The sequence below is a fragment of the Chrysemys picta genome, chromosome 1 (assembly GCF_011386835.1).
Source record: "Chrysemys picta bellii isolate R12L10 chromosome 1, ASM1138683v2, whole genome shotgun sequence".
In the NCBI taxonomy this organism is placed as follows: domain Eukaryota; kingdom Metazoa; phylum Chordata; order Testudines; family Emydidae; genus Chrysemys; species Chrysemys picta.
Genome location: NC_088791.1, coordinates 356,900,164 through 356,919,951, shown reverse-complemented (window position 1 = coordinate 356,919,951; position 19,788 = coordinate 356,900,164). Strand labels below are relative to the sequence as shown.

At 44.9% G+C, this 19,788-nt stretch overlaps 2 protein-coding genes across 2 annotated transcripts; both read right to left on the bottom strand.

Moving 5' to 3' along the window:
* Window positions 1-5,697: 5,697 nt before the first annotated feature.
* Window positions 5,698-6,696, bottom strand: LOC101951036 (olfactory receptor 52M1-like). Its single transcript, XM_005310497.3, has one exon. It carries the CDS (start codon window positions 6,694-6,696, stop codon window positions 5,698-5,700), a length of 999 nt encoding a protein of 332 aa, XP_005310554.3.
* Window positions 6,697-18,211: 11,515 nt separating this feature from the next.
* On the bottom strand, window positions 18,212-19,192 carry LOC101942519 (olfactory receptor 52M1-like). Its single transcript, XM_005310468.3, has one exon. It carries the CDS (start codon window positions 19,157-19,159, stop codon window positions 18,212-18,214), a length of 948 nt encoding a protein of 315 aa, XP_005310525.3. The 5' UTR covers window positions 19,160-19,192.
* Window positions 19,193-19,788: the final 596 nt, after the last annotated feature.

Below are 19,788 nucleotides of genomic sequence, written 5' to 3'. Positions count from 1 at the left end.
TCTGACTGGTGGGTCTTGCCCACATGCTCAGGGTTGAGCATGATTGGAGCATGTACAACAAACCCATCTTGTACCAGATATGGATGGGCTATAGAGCTGCCTTGATAGTGAGAGATACCAGAAATCTGATCTCCATAAGTTACATACTGCCTGTTCGCTGAGCAGATGTGACAAAGTGGGGGATTTTCTTAGCGTTTTGAATGAATACTGTAGATCTCAGTTTTCCATGTGTGCTGCATGTTTAACAAGGTGGTGGGAGAGGTGTTGTTACAGAGAACTAGGTGTGACCTTGTTTAGCTCTCAGGACACCTGACAACTGCCTGGAGATGGGGTACCCTAGTGACCTGTTGATCAGGAAGACCACCCCAGCTTGTTCCTACCAGCTAGTTCTTACCAGTGAAGGACAAAGGGATGAGTACAGAGGACCCTGGTGACCTGATCAGCTGATTCCAGCCACTGAGGGAACAAAGGATGGAAGAGGGGAGGAACAGGCCGCGTGTTTAACTGGGAATGAAGACAAAGGACAGGGGAGGAGCTGTAGGGGAAGATGATATAGTATGGTTGTCTGGAAGGTGGGGCTTCTGGACTGGGGAGAGATATCATCCAGAGCCCACCTGGATGTGGGAGAGACCTAGATGTACTGTGTTGAGGGATGTTAGGCCTGAGGGCCCTGAGATCCTCCTATGCAGTGTTAAGACTGTCAACAAACCCTTCAGTTTTACACTGGCTGAGAGTCACTCCATGAGATGCTCTGTACCTTGGGGGATCAGCCTGCACCACTATGTTCATCCTTATAAAATGATTGTGTGGTATCCAATGCAAAGTTTGTCATGTTGAGTGTCTTTGGAAGCCTCATGATGCACTGAGCATTGTTGTTATAGTAATGTTATAGCCTGTAATTTCATGTCTATAGTTATGAAGCCGGAAATGTGTCCTCATGGCTTAAGACAAGCCCAGGCAAAAACTCTCCAGGAGCAGAGGCCCAGGCAAAACTCTCCAGGAGCAGAGGGGCAGTTCACACTTCATCAGGGCATGTATGGGACAAACCCAGACCAGCCTCACAGGAACAAAGGACACTGGCATAGGCAGTGTCAAAGGACCTGTTTGACTCTTGAGTAAGTCACCACCCCCCCTTCCCTTGGTCAGTTTGCATAACTGGACACTGCAAGATGGAGGTGTGATGGATTGGATCACAGAACCCCTCTTGGGAGCTGCCACCCGATGTGCCAAGACTATCGCTGCTCCTGCTTTCCCTGCCAGCTCGGGAACCCAGCACCCTGTCTTGCTGAGCCAGACACTCCCATCTGCTCCAAAAAAGACCCAGGGTCTGAATTACTTGCCCCAAAGCTGCAGGTTTACCTGAAAGCAGCTAACAGAAGTGTGTTTGTCTCTAGCACTCAGATGCCCAACTCCCAGTGGGGTCTAAGCACAAATAAATACGTTTTACCCTCTATAAAGCTTATGCAGGGTAAACTCATAAATTGTTCACCTTCTATAACACTGACAGAGAGAGATGCATAGCTGTTTGCTGCCCCGGGTATTAATACATACTCTGAGTTAATTAATAAGTAAAAAGTGATTTTATTAAATACAGAAAGTAGGATTTAAGTGGTTCCAAGTAGTAACAGACAGAACAAAGTAAGTCACCAAGCAAAATAAAATAAAATGTGCAAATCTATGTCTAATCAAACTGAATACAGATCAGAGCCTCAGCAGTTCCAGAATGCTCCCTTTTACAGACTAATCTCCTTTTAGCCTGGGTCTGGCAATCACTCACACCTCTTGCACACTGTCCTTTGTTCCAGTTTCTTTCAAGTATCCTGGGGGGTGGAGAGGCTCCCTCTTTAGCCAGCTGAAGACCAAATGGAGGGGTCTCCCCGGGGTTTAAATAGACTCTCTTGTGGGTGGAGACCCCCCCCCTCACTCCTATGCAAAGTCCAGCTCCAAGATGGAGTTTAGGAGTCACCTGGGCAAGTCAGATATCGATGCATGACTCAGTTCTTACAGGTACCATCCATTGTTTACATGCTACCTTGAATGTCCTCAAGTAGACTTCTTATGTGGACTGGAGCCTTCCAAGATTCATTGTCCTTTAAGTGTCTCTTCATTAGGTACTTAACTTCAACATTCCTTTCTCCAGGAACTGACCAAATGCTCTACTAAGGTTATTTAGAAATCAAGCCAGTACACAGCCAATATTCATAACTTCGAATACAAAAATGATACAAGCATACAAATAGGATTAATAGATTCAGTAGATCATAACCTTTGAGATATGTTACATGGCATAAAACACATTCTAAGCATATTTCCATAAAGCCTTATGGGAGGTACCGTCACAGGAGGTTCCTTGGGTTTTGTCTAGGACCAGAATTATTGGCTAGTGTCATTCGGTTGCACAATCCAAACAGGTTCCAGGAGGCAGAGGGGCCTGTGGCTTAACCCCAGAGAGAGAGTGGACCCTCGAGAAGGGCTGTCACAATGAAGGGGATTCCTTTCAGGGACCATATGGAGCCGAAGGAGAGCACAAGTCCTATAAATCCATGACATCATATCGCTACTATAAGGTATCTTACACATGGCACCTCCTAGTAGCTAAACATGATAAGACAGTTCAGTGTTCCATTACTGTGATGGGTTTGGTCACAGAGACCCCCTTGGGACTGTCACATGATGTGCTGAAATTACATCTGAGCCCGTTTTCCCTGCAAGCTTGGGACTCCAGAACCCTGCCTTGTTGAGCCAGACATGCTAGCCTGCTGCAACTCAGGCCCAGGGTCTGGTCCATGCCCCCAAAGCTGCAGACTTTAACCAAAAACTGCTCAGCAAGTCACCTACCTCCAACACCCAGACACCCAGCTCCCAATGGGATCCAAACCCCAAATAAATTCATTTTACTCTGTATAAATCATATATAGGGTAAACTCATAAATTGCCCACCCTCTATAATACTGATAAAGAGATATGCACAGCTGTTTGCTCCCCTGGGTATTAATCACTTACTCTGGGTTCATTAATAAAAAAGTGATATTAAGTATAAAAAGTAGGATTTAAGTGGCTTTAGGTAATAACAGACAGAAAAAAGTAAGTCACCAAGCAAAATAAAGCAAAACCATGCAAGTCTAAGCCTAATACATTAAGAAACTGTTTACAGATTGCATCCGAAGAAGTGGGCTGTAGTCCACGAAAGCTTATGCTCTAATAAATTTGTTAGTCTCTAAGGTGCCACAAGTACTCCTGTTCTGTTTACAGGTAATATCTCACCCTGAAAGATGTTCCAATAAGCTTCTTTCACAGACTAGACTCCTTCCTAGTCTGCGCCCAATCCTTACTCCTGGTACAGTCCTTGTAAGTTCCAGAAGACATTTCAGGTGGTAAGCAGGTGTCTTCCCATGACTGGCCATCCCTTTCTCCTGCTTCACCCCTTTTCTATAGCTTTTGCACAAGGCAGGAGTCCTTTGTCTGTGCTTGGCCCCCACCCCTCCTTCTGAAGGGAAAAATACATGATTTAAGCAAATGTACAAGGATTAAGATGGATTCCAGTATCGAGTGACATGATCACATGTCCTGTGAGACCCCAGCCTCCATTCTTCGTGGGCTGGCCCACAGGTATACAGGAAGGTTTGCAATTAAACAGAGCCATTTACAGTTCATGGATTCTGAAGCACCCTTAATGGCTTCCACTTAATATGTGAAGGAGGATCCAGGGAACTACAGGCAAGTCAGCCTCCCCTCAATCCCTGGAAAAATCATGGAGCAGGTCCTCAAGGAATCAATTCTGAAGCACTTAAAGGAGAGAGAAGTGATCAGGAACAGTCAGCATGGATTCACCAAGGGCAAGTCATGCCTGACTAACCTAATAGCCTTCTATGAGGAGATAACTGGGTCTGTAGATGAGGGGAAAGCAGTGGACGTGTTATTCATTAACTTTAGCAAAGCTTTTGATGAGGTCTCGCACAGTATTCTTGCTAGCAAGTTAAAGAAATATGGGCTGGATGAATGGACTATAAGGTGGATAGAAAGCTGACTAGATCGTCAGACTCAACGGGTAGTGATCAATGGCTCCATGTCTAGTTGGCAGCCTGCATCAGGCGGAGTGCCCCAAGGGTCAGTCCTGGGGCCCGTTTTGTTCAATATCTTCATTTAGGATCTGGAGGATGGCGTGGACTGCACTCTCAGAAAGTTTGCAGATGGCACCAAACTGGGAGGAGTGGTAGATACGCTGGAGGCTAGGGATAGGATACAGAGGGACCTAGACAAATTAGAGGACTGGGCCAAAAGAAACCTGATGAGGTTCAACAAGGACAAGTGCAGAGTCTGCACTTAGAACGGAAAAATCCTATTCACTGTTACAGACTAGGGACCGAATGGCTAGGTAGCAGTTCTGCAGAAAAGGACCTAGGGGTTACAGTGGCCGAGAAGCTGGATATCAGTCAACAGTGTGCTCTTGTTGCCAAGAAGGCTGAAGGCATTTTGGGCTGTATAAGTAGGGGCATTGCCAGCAGATCGAGGGACATGATCGTTCCCCTCTATTCAAACATTGGTGAGGCCTCATCTGGAATACTGTGTCCAGTTTTGGGCCCCACACTACAAGAAGGATGTGGAAAAATTGGAAAGAGTCCAGCGGAGGGCAACAAAAACCATTAGGAGGCTGGAGCACATGACTTATGAGGAGAGGCTGAGGGAACTGGGCTCATATAGTTTGTAGAAGACAAGAATGAGCGGGGATTTGATAGCTGCTGTCAACTACCTGAAGGGGGGTTCCAAAGAGGATGAGGCCAGGCTGTTCTCAGTGGTGTCAGAAGACAGAACAAAGAGTAATGGTTTCAAGTTGCAGTGGGGGAGGTTTAGGTTGGATATTAGGAAACACTATTTCAGTAGGAGGGTGGTGAAGCACTGGAATGGGTTACGTAGGGAGGTGGTGGAATCTCCTTCCTTAGAAGGAGGTTTTGAAGGCCCTGGGATGATTTAGTTGGTGTTGGTCCTGCTTTGAGGAGGGGATAGGACTAGATGACCTCCTGAGGTCTCCCTTCCCACCATAATATTCTATGATTCTATGATGGCAGGGACCCTGCCAGCTACAGGACCCGAGCCATGTGGAACAAAAGGGAACATAAAGCTGAGGAAATAAGCCACACAATGCTCTCTTCCTGCAGGACTTTGTAGCTGATCTTTAGGGCCCACAAGCTCTATGATGCACAGTCTCGACCATCTGACACACAACCCTGCTTCCAAGCTTCAGTTTCTCTTATACAGTTTCCTGGCTTCTCTGTCTGCTCCTCATTGGCCTGTCAGCCACAGGATTGAGTCCTCGCTGAACTAACTGCAGGCCCCTTCTCAGGCTGCAGCAGCTCCCATCACAGCCCCAGAGCAGAGGGAGTCCAGCTGGGAAGGGAGGGAGGTTGAGATGATCCAGAGAGTGACAGTGGGAAGAGTAAATGGAGGAAAAGGGGAAGAGCTGTGCGGAAGAGGCGGGGCAGAGAGCAGGGCCTCAGGGGTCCAGTTACCAGCAATTAGAAAGGTGGGAACCCTCTGAGTGATTGAGTTGTACATCGTCCGATTTCCCAGTAAGGTCAGAAAGGGTTTAATCACACATTTACTGTCCACTAAGTGATTCAGGGAAGAGGCCCCAGCACCATCCCACCAGCCAGCTCTGCACGAAGCTTGGTCTGAGAGCCAGAGCACCAGTAGAAAACTTTACGTCCCTTTATGAGTAAAGAGTCGGAGCAGCCTAGTCTGGATTTGTTCGGTTCTCGCACCATAGATAATGGGGTTCAGCATGGGGGGCAACAGGAGGTACACGTTGGCAATGAGAACGTGAAAATGCACGGGTACATTCTCGCCAAATCGGGACACGAGGGAGGAAAAGAGACGTGGAATGTAAAAGGCTATGATGGCACAGAGGTGGGAGACACAGGTCCCAAAAGTCTTGAGCCGGGCCTCCTTTGTGTGGAGACTGAATATGGCCCTGAGAATCTGAGTATATGATACAGCGATAGAAAATATATCCAGAACCATCACAGTAAATCCCACAGAGAGGCTGTAGTAACTACTGATGCGGATATCGCTACAAGCCAGCTTCACTACGGCTATGTGCTCACAGTGTGTGTGGGGGATAATATTGGTTCTGCAATATGGCCACTGCCTCACCAGGAAGGGGTAGGGGAGTATGAGCATGCAGCTGCGCAGTAACACGGCCAGGCCGATCTTGGCCACCACGGGGCTTGTCAGGATGGTGGAATGTCTCAGGGGATGGCAGATGGCCACATAGCGATCCAAAGCCATGGCTACGAAGATCCCAGACTCCATCGCTGAGAAGCAGTGAATGAAGTACATCTGGGTGAGGCAGGCACTGAAATCAATCTGCCTGGAATTGAACCAGAAGATGCTCAGAGTTTTGGGCAGGGTGGACGTGGACAGAACCAGGTCACTGACAGCCAGAATGCAGAGGAAATAGTACATGGGTCCATGGAGGCTCGGCTCCCTCTTCACAATGAACAGGATGGTGAAGTTCCCCAAGACGGCTATGGCATACAAAGCACAGAAGGGGATGGAGATCCAGACATGGGCCATCTCCAAGCCAGGAATGCCCAGCAGGATGAAGGTGGAGGGGTTGGTGAAATCAGTTTTGTTGGAATCTGACATGAAGTAGGGGAGAAGGTGTCCAACTCTTAGGCAGAACAGTGTCTCCTGCATGTACCGTACGTTCCCCTGACTTCCTGTATGTGCCCAGGCTCTAAGGTGATGGTTGCAATACACATGCCTGGATGGAGAGACAATGTTAATATGAGACACTACATGCACTACTGGAGGCTGTTCTCATGGGTGAAGCAGATTGGTCTCTCTTCACACACTGAAAAATGACATTTTCTTTATTCAGAGAAATGAATTATGAACAACTGACCCTACTAATATGAATTCCATATTTGATGGTCCTCTGTGCATCAATAATTTCTACACATCTTTGTCAGTATATAGGTCTGTATGTTAGCCTGGGATATAATTTTGAGCTTGATATTTTTATACTCTTATATCTTATACTAATATGTGTAAACAAGGGGCAAAGACTGTGTATGTTGCTTTTGCCTAGTCAGATGGATTTGTTAGTACAATGTTAACAGATAAAGTGTTAATCAGTAAGATTGCCTCAACCTTTATCTCAAGGCAAAGCCAAGCAGACAGTCGGGAGGGGCAAAGGGGGTTTGGGGGGAAGGTATAAAACACTTAGAAACCAAAGAAATGCCTGTCTCTGACCGCCTGACAGCCTCGCTGCTCACCCCTCAAATGGGGTGCATGAATTCCAGGTATATTTGAACATGCTAAGAAGAAGGAGCTGGGAAAGTGGGAATGGGGGAAATGGATATGGGGACTGGGGAGTGGGGAATGGGGACAGAGGCAAGGCTTTGTGGCCTCAGAGCTGGGAAGTGGGAGATGGGGTAAATACTCTGCAGCGTAAGAGCTGAGAATGGAACACTGGGAACCAGACTCTGCCAGCATGGTGGGAGGGATAGCTCAGTGGTTTGAGCATTGGCCTGCTAAACCCAGGGTTGTGAGTTCAATCCTTCGGGGGGCCACTTAGGGATCTGGGGCAAAATCAGTACTTGGTCCTGCTAGTGAAGGCAGGGGGCTGGACTCGATGACCTTTCAAGGTCCCTTCCAGTTCTAGGAGATGGGATATCTCCATTAATTTAAATTTATGGATATGCTTGCTTGGAAATAACCCCAATGAACATCTAATTGCTTGCACTTTGGATATCTGTGTGTGCTAGAACTGCTAGCAGAGGGCCTCACCCTCCCTGATTGAACTAACCTCGTTATCTCCAGACTGATTCTTGCCTGCATATTTATACCTGCCCTCTGGAAATTTCCATTACATGCGTCTGACGAAGTGGGTATTCACCCACGAAAGCTTATGCTCCAATACATCTGTTAGTCTGAAAGGTGCCACAGGACTCTTTGTTACTTTTTACAGATCCAGACTAACACGGCTACCCCTCTGATACCTGAAAATCTAAATACACTATATCCACTTGTCCACATGCTTGTTCACCCCCTCAAGGAATTCTATTGGATTAATGAGGCATGATTTACCTTTACAAAAAACATGTTGACTCACCCCACAAACTTATGTTCATCTATGTGTCTGACAATTTTGTTCTTTACTATAGTTTCAACTAGTTTGCCCAGTACTGAAGTCAGGCTTACCAGCCTGTAATTGCCAGGATCACCTCTGGAGCCCTTTTCAAAAATTGGTGTCACATTAGCTATCCTCCAGTCATCTGGTACAGAAGCTGATTTAAATGATAGTTTATAGACTACAGTTATTAGATCTGCAATTTCACATTTGAGTTCCTTCAGAACTCTTGGGTGAATCCCATCTGGTCCTGGTGACTTATTACTGTTTACTTTATTAACTGGTTCTGATGCCTCCTCTAATGGGAGCTCAATCTCAGATAGTTCCTCAGATTTGTCACCTAAAAGGAATGGCTCAGGTTTGGGAAACTCCCTCACATCCTCAGCCATGAAGACTGATGCAAAGAATTCATTTAGTTTCTCCGCAATGACCTTATCATCCTTGAGTGCTCCTTTAGCATCTTGATTGTCCAGAGGCCCCACTGGTTGTTTAGCAGACTTCCTGCTTCTGATGTACTTAAAAAAATACTATTACTGTGTGAGTCTTTGGCTAGCTGTTCTTCAAATTCTTTTTTGGCCTTCCTAATTATATTTTTACATTTCAGTTGCCAGAGTTTATGCTCCTTTCTATTTTCTCATTAGGATTTAACTTCTACTTTTTAAAGGACGCCTTTTTTCCTCTCACTGCTTCTTTTACTTTGTTGTTGAGCCACAATGGCACTTTTTTGGTTCTTTTACTGTGTATTTTAATTTGGGGTGTATGTTTAGGGTGAACCTCTATTAAGGTGTCTTCAAAAGTTTCCATGCAGCTAGCAGGGATTTCACTTTTCACATTGTACCTTCTAAATTTCTGTTTCATTAACTTCCTCATTTTTGTGTAGTTCTCCTTTCTGAAATTAAATGCTACAGTGTTGGGCTGCTGTGGTGTTTTCCCCGCCTCAGGAATGTTAACTCAAATTATATTATGGTCACTATTACCAAGCGGTTCAGCTATATTAAAATCTTGGACCAGATCCTGTGCTCCACTTAAGATTAAATCAAGAATTGCCTCTTCTCTTGTGGGTTCCAGGACTAGCTGCTCCAAGGAGCAGTCATTTAAGGTGTCAAAAAACTTTTATCTCTGCATCCCGTCCTGAGGTCACGTGTACCCAGGAAATATGGGGATAGTTGAAATCCCCCATTATTATTGAGTTTTTTATTTTTTATTTTTATAGCCTCTCTAATCTCCCTGAGCATTTCACAGTCACTATCACCATCCTGGTCAGGCGCTCAGTAGTATATCCCTACTGCTACATTCTTAATATTCAAACATGGAATTATTATCCATAGAGATGCTATGGCACAGTTTGGTTCATTTAAGATTTTTACTTCATTCGATTCTACGCTTTCTTTCACATATAGTGCCACTCCCCCACCAGCACAACCTGTTTTGTCCTTCTGATACATTTTGTACCCTGGTATTACTGCGTCCCATTGATTATCTTCATTCCACCAAGTTTCTGTGATGTCTATTATATCAATATCCTCATTTAATATGAGTCCCTCTAGTTCACCCATCTTATTATTTAGACTTCTAGTATTGGTATATAAATACTTTAAAAACTTGTCACCTTTTAGCTGTCTGCCATTACACGATGTAATTGAATGGGACTTTTTTTCATTTGACAGTTTCTCATCAGGTCCTGCCTGTATTTTATCATTTTCCATCCTCTCCTCCTTACTAGGACATAGAGAATTTCCATTAATAGATTCTCCCCTAAGGGATGTGTATGTCCAAAGCAAGTGCTCCTCTGCACCTCTCAACTTTCCCCTCACCCTAAGTTTAAAAACTGCTCTACGACCTTTCTAATTTTAAGTGCCAGCAATCTGGTTCCATTTTGGTTTAGGTGGAACCCATCATTGCTGTATTGGCTCCGCCTTTCCCAAAAGGTTCCCCAGTTCCTAATAAATCTAAACCCTTCCTCCCTACACCATCATCTCATCCACTCATTGAGACCCCACAGTTCTGCCTGTCTAGCTCACCCTGCATGTGGAACTGGAAGCATCTCAGAGAATGCTATCAGGGAGGTCCTTGACTTGAATATCTTACCTAGGAGCCTAAATTTGGCCTCCAGGATCTCTCTCCTGCCCTTCCCTATGTCACTGGTATCTACATGTACCACGACCACCAGCTCCTCCCAAGCACTGCAGATAAGTCTATCCAGATGTCTCGATAGATCCGCAACCTTTGCACCATGTGTTTCTCCCAGTATTGTGGGCAAGTCACAATGTGTTTCTCCCAGTATTCACAAACCCAGCTATATCTATTTCTAATGGCCTAATCCCCCCTGTTACCAGTCTCTTCCTAATAACTGGAGTTCTCTCCCACAAGTATGGGATCATTTTCTTCTGCGCCAGTTGGATGTTCTCTTTCCTGAGAATTTCATTCTCCTCAACAGCACAGAGGCTGTCAGACCAGAGGTGGGATAGTTCTACTATGTTTTGTAAAGCCTCATCTGTGTACTTCTCCATCTTCCTTAGCTCCTTCAGTTCAGCCACTCTGATCTCCAGAGACCTACACAGTCTCTGAGGGCCAGGAGCTCCTTGCACTAAATGCACACATATGTCCCCCGCCCATAGGGAAGGTAATCATACATGCTGCATTGGGTGCAATAAACTGGGTAGCCGCCACTCTGCTGCTGGACTTCTGCCTGCATTCTCTTTTATTTCTGAATCTCGTTCCTTTGTTGTTGTTTTGTTTTTATCAGGGGGTGTTTTTGCCTTTAAGTTTAAGGAATGTAAAGTTTTTCTAGCCCCCGCCCACACACTCCCCCTATAAAGTTCCTTGCAAAACTCCCATTAGCCGCTCCGGTTCACTAGGTTCTCTGGTCGCTTAAGAGTGGGCTTTTTTAAACCCTCATCTTCCTGAGTAGCCCCGCCCCCTGGTTAAGGGTCCCTGGGTGCTAAAGGGCTTAGGGATTAAAGACTCATTATGAAGCTCACAGCTCTCAGCCTTGCCTAGCAGACTGCTAAGCTCAGCATACACAGGGTCAGCAGATGGTCCCCCAAACAAACAGACCACACAGTATATTTCAGTCAAGCAGCAAGGACATCACATACACAAACACACACTATAGACCAAAAATTACCACAAGGGTCATGTAATCACTCCTCCTTCACCTGGAGAACTCGTTTGCAAAACTCTCATGTTTGCCAGCAGATAAGTCAGGTAACATCCCTCTCCCACCCCCGTTAACAGCCAGAGCCCTTAGATGTAAAAGGAGGATGTGACAATCTCTGTCCATTAACACATGGCTGGCTCCTGGGATCAGTACTTATTCTAAGGGGTGTTTTCACTCAGTAGGGCCTGAGCAAACTATGGGTCATTGCCTCAGAATTTGGCCTTGTATTGTACATCTACTAACACCTTTCACCGTGAAGGACCCACTGTGCCACTGAAGTGCAGCCACCTTGGGGCTGGAGGCCATCAGTCGGGGTGGATGGGGGCACAGCTAAGAGGGATATTTTGTCCAATGATACTGGAGCAAAATCACTACCTGTCGGAAGGGCCCTGGGGTGTTCAATGACTGTGCAGAGCAGAAAGGACAACAGACTTACTCTCTATGACACCCATGTTGCACAGGGTTGTCGAGCAGGTGATCTCCTTAGCAAGAGATGGGTACCTGTGAATTCTGAGATGGAAGTTTCTTCCTGGGGAATCCCCCTCAGGTAGCCGTGACCCAAACCTCTTGCACCCCAATATCTGCATCAACGCCCCACGCTGAGAGCCGACACAGACGTGTGCACCATTTATAATATAGCTCTGTGCAATCCCAGGGGGGTTCGTTCAGCCTCTAGGGGAGAAGCAGCATCTGAATGTAAACAGGCTGGAGACCAGAGACACTCTAGCCAATGTCTCTCTTTCGATGTCTGTGCTTCTGTGCTCTTTATCTGGCTTTAGGAGTAAACAGTAATTAAGGGACCTTCCCAAAGGGAGATAAGAACTCTTGGGCTCTGTGCTGAGTCAGAGACGAATTGGCTACTCTGTGTATTTGTGTATATTTAGAAAAAAACTAGGGATAATACCTAGCTCTGCATATGGTCTGATACCCTGTAAATGCCCAGGGTGACTGGGTAGATAGAAGACAGAAATAGCTGGAGACAGATGACTTAGGGGAAACACAAATACTTTCTGCAGTCACATGGGGCTGTCACTAAGGGATCGGAGATCAGAAATTCTCATCAGTAACTATCATTGTTAGCATATAGGCTTGTTTGTTAGCCTGAGATAGAATATTGGGTTTGACTTTTTGATACTCTTATAACTTATATTAATATGTGTGAGGAACAATGAACAAAGAGACTGTCTGTTGCATTTCCCACAAACAGATGGGCTTTTATTACAATAAGGAATGATAAGGGATAGAGCTAAAGTGTTACAGGGCATGGTGGGAGTGTAATATAGGAGCACGCTTTAAGATTGCCTCAACCCCTACCTCAAGGCAAGATCAAGCAAACAGTTTGGTGGGGCAAGAGGGATTGGGTAGAAGGTTTCAAACACTAAAAGTCCAAAGAAATGCCTGTCCCTGACCATAGCACCTCCTCACTCTTCACCCCTTCCATGGGATACCAAGGAGGTGGGACGAAGACCCTAGATGCATGACCTTTCAAAACACAACAGGGCCATAAATTGTAAGGGGTGGGACTGTGGTTGTGCATTGCAGGTATATTTGGCCTGTTAAGAAGGAGGAGGTGGGAATGGCGAATAGGGAATGGGGAACATGGACACAGGCTAAGTGCTCTGCGATGTCAGAGCTGGGAATGGAACACCGGAAAACAGACTACCAGCGTGTAGAGCAATGGATATCTTTGCTTGGAACTAACCCCAATAAACATTGCATTGTCTGCACGTCAGACTTCTGGTCTTCTGCTCTCTGTCTGCATGACAAGAACAAGAGGAGAGGGTTAAGGGAAAGCCCTCTAACAATCAAGTTTAAGAAATGCTCCTGAGCTACAAGGTCAAACATTTGTTCAAAGCTTGTAATACCTTTGCCCCTTACCCACTTTTCCATCAAATCTCTCATTCTGTTTATATATTTCACATTACTCACACCAGCACCCCTTTTAAAGTTCCAAAATTTCACTCTATATTTTTGAGGGATAATCTGAAATTGTTTCAAAACCATTGCTTTGAATTTACAATAATCTAAAGCATTCTCAATTAGCATTTTATTGAATATATCCAGAGATTTACCAGTTAACTTGGCAACTAAAGTGGGCATCTTCTGGTCATCAAGAATCTTATGAACCACATGCAGCCTCTCAAAGGTAGTAAAGTATTCAGCAATATCACCTGCCTCGTTGTATGCAGGACACAACTGTTCCCTTTTTGTGGATTTCTAGAGAGTTGGGTATCAGTGGAGCGGGAGGGTTCTGGTTCTGCTTTTCCAGCAAGTCCAATTGGTATTTCTGCTCTCCCTCTTTCTCCTCATTTTCTTGTTGTTTTATTTCAGTAACTGTTCTTTTTCCTCTAGACGTTTTTTCAGTTGTTCAGTTGTGGGGAGTGGAGGAATGAGATCAAATGGTTATGTCACTTCTCCCTTTTATAGCTTCTGCCATTGGGAGGGAATTTCATTTTTCAAAATAAATCCCCCAGCACAGTTAGTGGAGTCCAGTGTCACATGAGCTGGTCACATGCCCTTGCATGCTTCAATGAGTCATAGCAGGGCCATCACCCATATTCTGGCTAGAACATCCACAGGAAAGTCCATCAGTTAGGGATAAGCTTCCTCCATGGCCTATTGCATTCATTGATGGGCCATCAACTGGAATAGTTCATTCACAATGTGCTGGCTATATTGGATGTAAGCTGTAGTAGGAAGAGGGCCTGAAACATAAGCCCTTGTATCAGAGTCCTGGTGTGAAGCCTGAAGCCCAGGATAAAGTAGTGGTCAAAGCTTTCTGCTATAAAGGATAGTTAAGTTATGAGCAAGAGGCAGGCCCTGCTCACAGAATCTGGCAATAACAGGGCTGATATTGCAAAAACACACATTTCTAACAGGTGCTAGGCACAGAGCACTCATGTAAACACATTCCAGAAGGATGGTTCAAGAACACCTCGATACCAACTCATTCCACAAAGGTAAAAGGAACACTCTGATCCACCCTAAAGATAAGGTCAGGATGGCAGTGTGATGGATAGAGATTTACAAGGTAATGAGTGTTAACTAACACAGGGTGTTAACTAACTACATCAGAGGGGCAATATGAAACTTGTTTGTACTGATGTATAAAATGGAGACTCAGAGGGTGTATTTTTGGCCAGCCGAGGGCGAAGTGGAAAATCACACCACTGATTGAGCAGCATCCATTGTCATGGGCATACATGTGCTAGAGTAACTGTAGACATTGATCCGGGGAGCTAGGACCCTGCTTCATCGGCAATAAACCTGGCTGGATGCCTTCGTACCTTAACAGATCTTTTGGTCATTGGGCGGTTTGCTGTGCCAACTGTCTGTGCAGAGCTGTAACAGCACACAAGGAGAACACACATGCAGCCAATCATGTATCAACATAAACTATCATGTGGGAGTTACCACAGGAGCAAACATATTTGAAATACAGGTACATAATCAATATTCATAACTTCAGATACAAAAATGAGACATGCATACAAACAGGATAATCATATTCAGCAAACCACAACTTTTCCATTGACACATAACATGACATATTTTGTACAAGATGTGTTGCAATTATATAACAGTGGTGAATATGATGGTTGCCAGGGTGTTGCTTTAGGGTATAGCGTGTCAAAGCAATATATCTATCGAACAGGAACTCTCTGAGATCTAATTTTATATTTTTGTATAAGACATACATCCATATCCTGAAAAAGACTGCATTCTGGTCTGTACCACAGGAGAAAAGCAAGCAAAGGTGCACAGCAAAGCAAAATGAAAGTGTTTTCCCTGCTACCCATCACACACACAATACGTGACCCCCTGAAAAATGTCCCTCTCACTTTCCTTCTTCAGAGAGTGTCACCTGCACTTTCTGTTTGTCAGACCTTTGCCTCACACACATTACTGGATCAACATATGTTTTGCCACAACGTATGATCAGTTGTCTTCATCATCATCTTCATTGCAAATGCGAAAGGAATGGTAGCCTGCTTGCAAACTGAACGCTATCCGGATCCATCTCTGGGAATGTGCTTAAAGGGGTCTGGTTGTATATTCTCACAGTGGCGGTCTTGTGCTACTGAAGCTTTTGGTGCCGACGGGATTGCTGACTGTGTAATGGCATTCCTTGGTATGCCCATTTCAGAATTTGCTTCTCTTTCACTCTAGTAATGTGTCCCCAAAAAGAAAGCTACCAAAACTTTCAACATGCCTTTGGGAGTGGTTGCTGGGTTCCATATGTCATCACTCCTGTGTTATGTTGCAGTCTATATGATTTTATAAAAATATGCTAATGAGTGAATATAATGTAACTGGAATATGCTTCATGCAAAAGGTCTCTTGTAAGGTATCATTACAAAGCTTATAATCTGAGTGTTCATCCTCTTTCTATAAATGTATCACTCTTGTATCTGAAACTAGAAATATGAGATATAACTCTGGGGGCCTATTGTAATTATGCAAGGTGTGGGCCATTAATGCTGGTTTCGAATCTTGATGGCTCCCATCAACCAAGACAATTGACTGTATGGCTCTGTTTGCAGACAGGCCTTCCTGTGAGTCAGGCTGGGAGGAATGAAGGCTTGAGGTCTTACAGTGACATGTGATCATGTCACCTAAACTGGAATCCATCTTTAGCTTGGTGCTTTTCCAGTGAGGAGAGCGGGTGGGAACCCAGAGGGACAAAGGATTCCTGCCTTATGCAAAAGATATATAAGTGGGTGGAACCGAACAAAGGGAGGAGCCATCATGAGGAATACTCTAGCTACCACCTGAACTGGAACAAGAGCTGATAGTGAATGTATAGCTTGTTAGAGGTTAACAATGTAACCAAAGGGTTCCTGTCTAGGGCGGTATTTTAATTCAGAGATCAAAAGGAAATATTATTAGATGAAACTTGGGTGTAATAATATCATTATCTATATGTCCCTTTAAAGTTTCTGGTAAGCTGTCTATAAACTGCTTAATGTTAAGCCAGGTAGTTAATTACTGGTGATGTTTAGGAAACAGAGGGTTACGTTAAAAGCCTATAGTTCACCCAAGGACTGCTGTGTAAAGAACTGTATAAAGGGCTCTTAGGACCTGATCCTTTTAACCTCAGATCTGCTTAAGCTTTGTCAGGGGAAGTCTTGAGTCCCAAGAATGTGGTCTTCAGGTATATCCTGCACCACCCTGATATTTAATATTTTGACATTTCGACTATAATCTATGGACTAATTCTGAAAGAACTCTATGCAACTCTGAAGCCCACCGTTTCTACACTGAAGCTGATTTAAGAACTCTATGCATGTCTGTATGTATAAAGATCTTTTAATACTCTATCTCTTTTCTTTTTTAATAAAGTTTAGTTTAGTTAATAAGAATTGTCTGTAAGCGTGTATTTGGGTAAGATCTGAAATATTCATTGACCCGGGAGGTGATGTGTGCGATCCTTTGGGATTGGTAGAACTTTATTTTATGATGAAAAATATTTTCATAAGCATCATCATACTTGACCTGGCTGTCTGGGTGGAATCCAAAGTCTGGGTTGCTTTAAGAGAACTGAATTTTTGATTCAGTGTAACCAGTAAAGCATTGTGAGAGCTGTTTTGTTGCTGGCTTGGGCAAAATAAATGATTAAAGACATGGAAAATTTTGTGTATGAGGAGAGTTTTAAACAACTGGGACTTTTCAACTTGGAAAAGAGATGACTAAGAGGGGACATGAGAGAGGTCTATAAAATCATGATGGATGTGGAAAAATTGAATCAGGAAATGTTATTTACTCCTTCACATAACACCATAACTAAGGGTCACCAAATGAAATTAATAGGGAGCAGAGTTACAACAAACAAAAGGAAGTATTTCTTCAGAGACAACCTGTGGAACTCTGCTGGAGGATGTTGTGAAGGCCAAAACTATAACATGGCTCCAGTAAGAACTAGATAAGTTCATGAAGGATAAGTCCATCAATGGCTATTAGCCAGGATGGGCAAGGAAGGTGTCCCTAGCCTCTGTTTGCCAGAAGGTGGGACTGGGTGACAGGGCATGAATCATTTGATAATTGCACATTCTGTTCATTTCCTCTAAGCACCTGGAATTGGTCACTGTCAGAAGATAGGATACTGGGCTTCAAGGACCATTGATCTTACCTAGTATAGCTATTCTGATGTTCATATATAGACCCCAGATGAATCTGCACCCCGCCCCGCTGTAACCTACTGGAAACCCACTCCTCTCCCAGAGCTGAGATAGAACCTAGGAGTCCTGATGGGGTCTCTCTCTCTGCAGTTAGTAAGAAAGCAAAAATATACATTAAAATTTAAAACCTAAACAGTGTCCCTTAAGTGACTTGCCACAAGATATCAGAACATGATAGTATTAGGGCTGAGTGGGTCTAATATTTATTTAATTTTCTCTCTTTTATATAGGAATTAGATACTGTGCTCCTGGCAGCTAATTGATAATTTACCTTCCAATAAACTATAGTTTTCAAGAGTCTAAGTAGCCCCTGGAATCACAGTAATGGTTGTCACCCCTACAAAAATCTGAAAATGCTCCCTTGCAGCTGCAGGTGGGGTGAGGGACGTGGAAATGATCCAGCGAGTGACAGGGGGAGGGGAAGAGAGGACCAAGGACAGGGGCAGGGCCTTGGAGGGGAAGAGTTAAAAAAAAGGGCAGAGTCTTGGCAGAAGAGGCAGGGCAAGGTGTGGGGTTTAGGGGGTCCATATACCAGCAACTTGAAAGGTGGAAACCCAGTGAATTGGAAACAGAATGATTCCCCAGTTTGTTATGCTTACACAACACAACAAGGTCAGGAAAGGGATTAATGTCTCTGTGACTTTCCAGTAAGTGATTCAGGAAAGAGGGCCCAGCACCAAGTCACCAGCCAGCTCTGAACAGAGCATGTTCGGAAAGCCAGAGCACCAGGAGTAAACTTTAGGTCCCTTTATGAGTGAAGAGCTGGAGCAGCCTGTCCCGGATCTCTTTGGTCCTTATCCCGTAGATGATGGGGTGTAGCAAGGGGGGCAACAGGAGGTACACATTGGCACTGAGAATTTGGAAATGCAGGGGCACATTGTGGCCAAACCGGTGTGTGAGGGAAGAGAAGAGATCTGGTATGTAAAAAGCTAAGATGGCACAAAGGTGGGAGCCGCAGGTCCCAAAAGTCTTGAGCTGGGAGTCATTTCTGGGGAGACTAAAGATGGCCCTGAGGATCTGGATATAGGACATGGTGATAAAAAACACATCCAGAGCGGTCACCAAGAATGCGACAGAGAGGCTGTAGTAACTACTGACACGGATGTCGGCACAGGCCAGTTTCACCACGGCTATGTGCTCACAGTACGAGTGAGGGATTATTTTGGTTCTGCAATATGGCCACCGCCTCGCCAGTAAGGGACAGGGCAGTGAGAGCATGCTGCCACGCAGCACCACGGCCAGCCCAATCTTGGCCACCACAGGGTTTGTCAGGATGGTGGAATATCTCAGGGGATCACAGATGGCCACATAGCGGTCGAAAGCCATGGCCACAAAGATCCCAGACTCCATCGCTGAAAAGCAGTGAATGAAGTACATCTGGGTGAGGCAGGCACTGAAATATATCTCCCTGGAATTGAACCAGAAGATGCTCAGCATTTTGGGCAGGATTGACGTGGACAGGACCAGGTCGCTGGTGGCCAGCATGCAGAGGAAATAATACATGGGCCCATGGAGGCTTGGCTCTATCTTCACGATGAACAGGATGGTGAAGTTCCCCAAGACGGCTATGGTGTACATGGTGCAGAAGGGGATGGAGATCCAGACATGGGCCCTCTCCAGGCCAGGAATCCCCAGCAGGATGAAGGTGGAGGGGTTGGTGAAGTCAGTTGTGTTGGAACCTGTCATGGAGTAGGGGAGAATGTGTCCAACTGTGAGGCACACGGTGCCTCTTGCATATACCATACGTTCCTCTGACTTCCTGTATGTGCACAGGCTGTAGGGTGATGGTCACAGTACAAATGCCTGGATGGAGAGACAAAGTTAATTTAAGACACTACATGTACTACTGGAGACTGTTCTCATGGGTGAAGCAGATTGATTGCTCTTCACACACTGATAAGTAACATTTTGTCTGTTCAGAGAAATGAATTATTAACAACTGACCCTACTAATGCCAATTCAATATTTTATGGTGCTTTGTGCCTCAATAATTCCTATACAGCATGGTGTGGGAAACTGTAAGAGGCACCAGCAGGAAACACGAGTGTGGATAATGGTTATCCATGATTATTCCTTAATTTAATGAAACCCAGGCTAGAGAGTCCATGCTGTAGGGAGGTCCCCATTCACCCAGGAACTGAAAATCTGAGAGTGGAAAAAACCAAAAGCTTTGCCAAGACATGTGCCAGGGTGAAACATTCCATCTAGAACACACCTCAGGGAAGAGACCTGGGCATTATTGATATCATCTTCACAGAAACACCTGTTCATTCACAGCAGTGGCAAAAACAAAGACAATGTTCGGATGCCTAAGG

What these genes read in the sequence shown, in the direction of transcription:
- LOC101942519 (XM_005310468.3), bottom strand. Translation starts at nt 19,159, where the DNA reads ATGACAGGTTCCAACACAACTGACTTCACCAACCCCTCCACCTTCATC.
- LOC101951036 (XM_005310497.3), bottom strand. Translation starts at nt 6,696, where the DNA reads ATGCAGGAGACACTGTTCTGCCTAAGAGTTGGACACCTTCTCCCCTAC.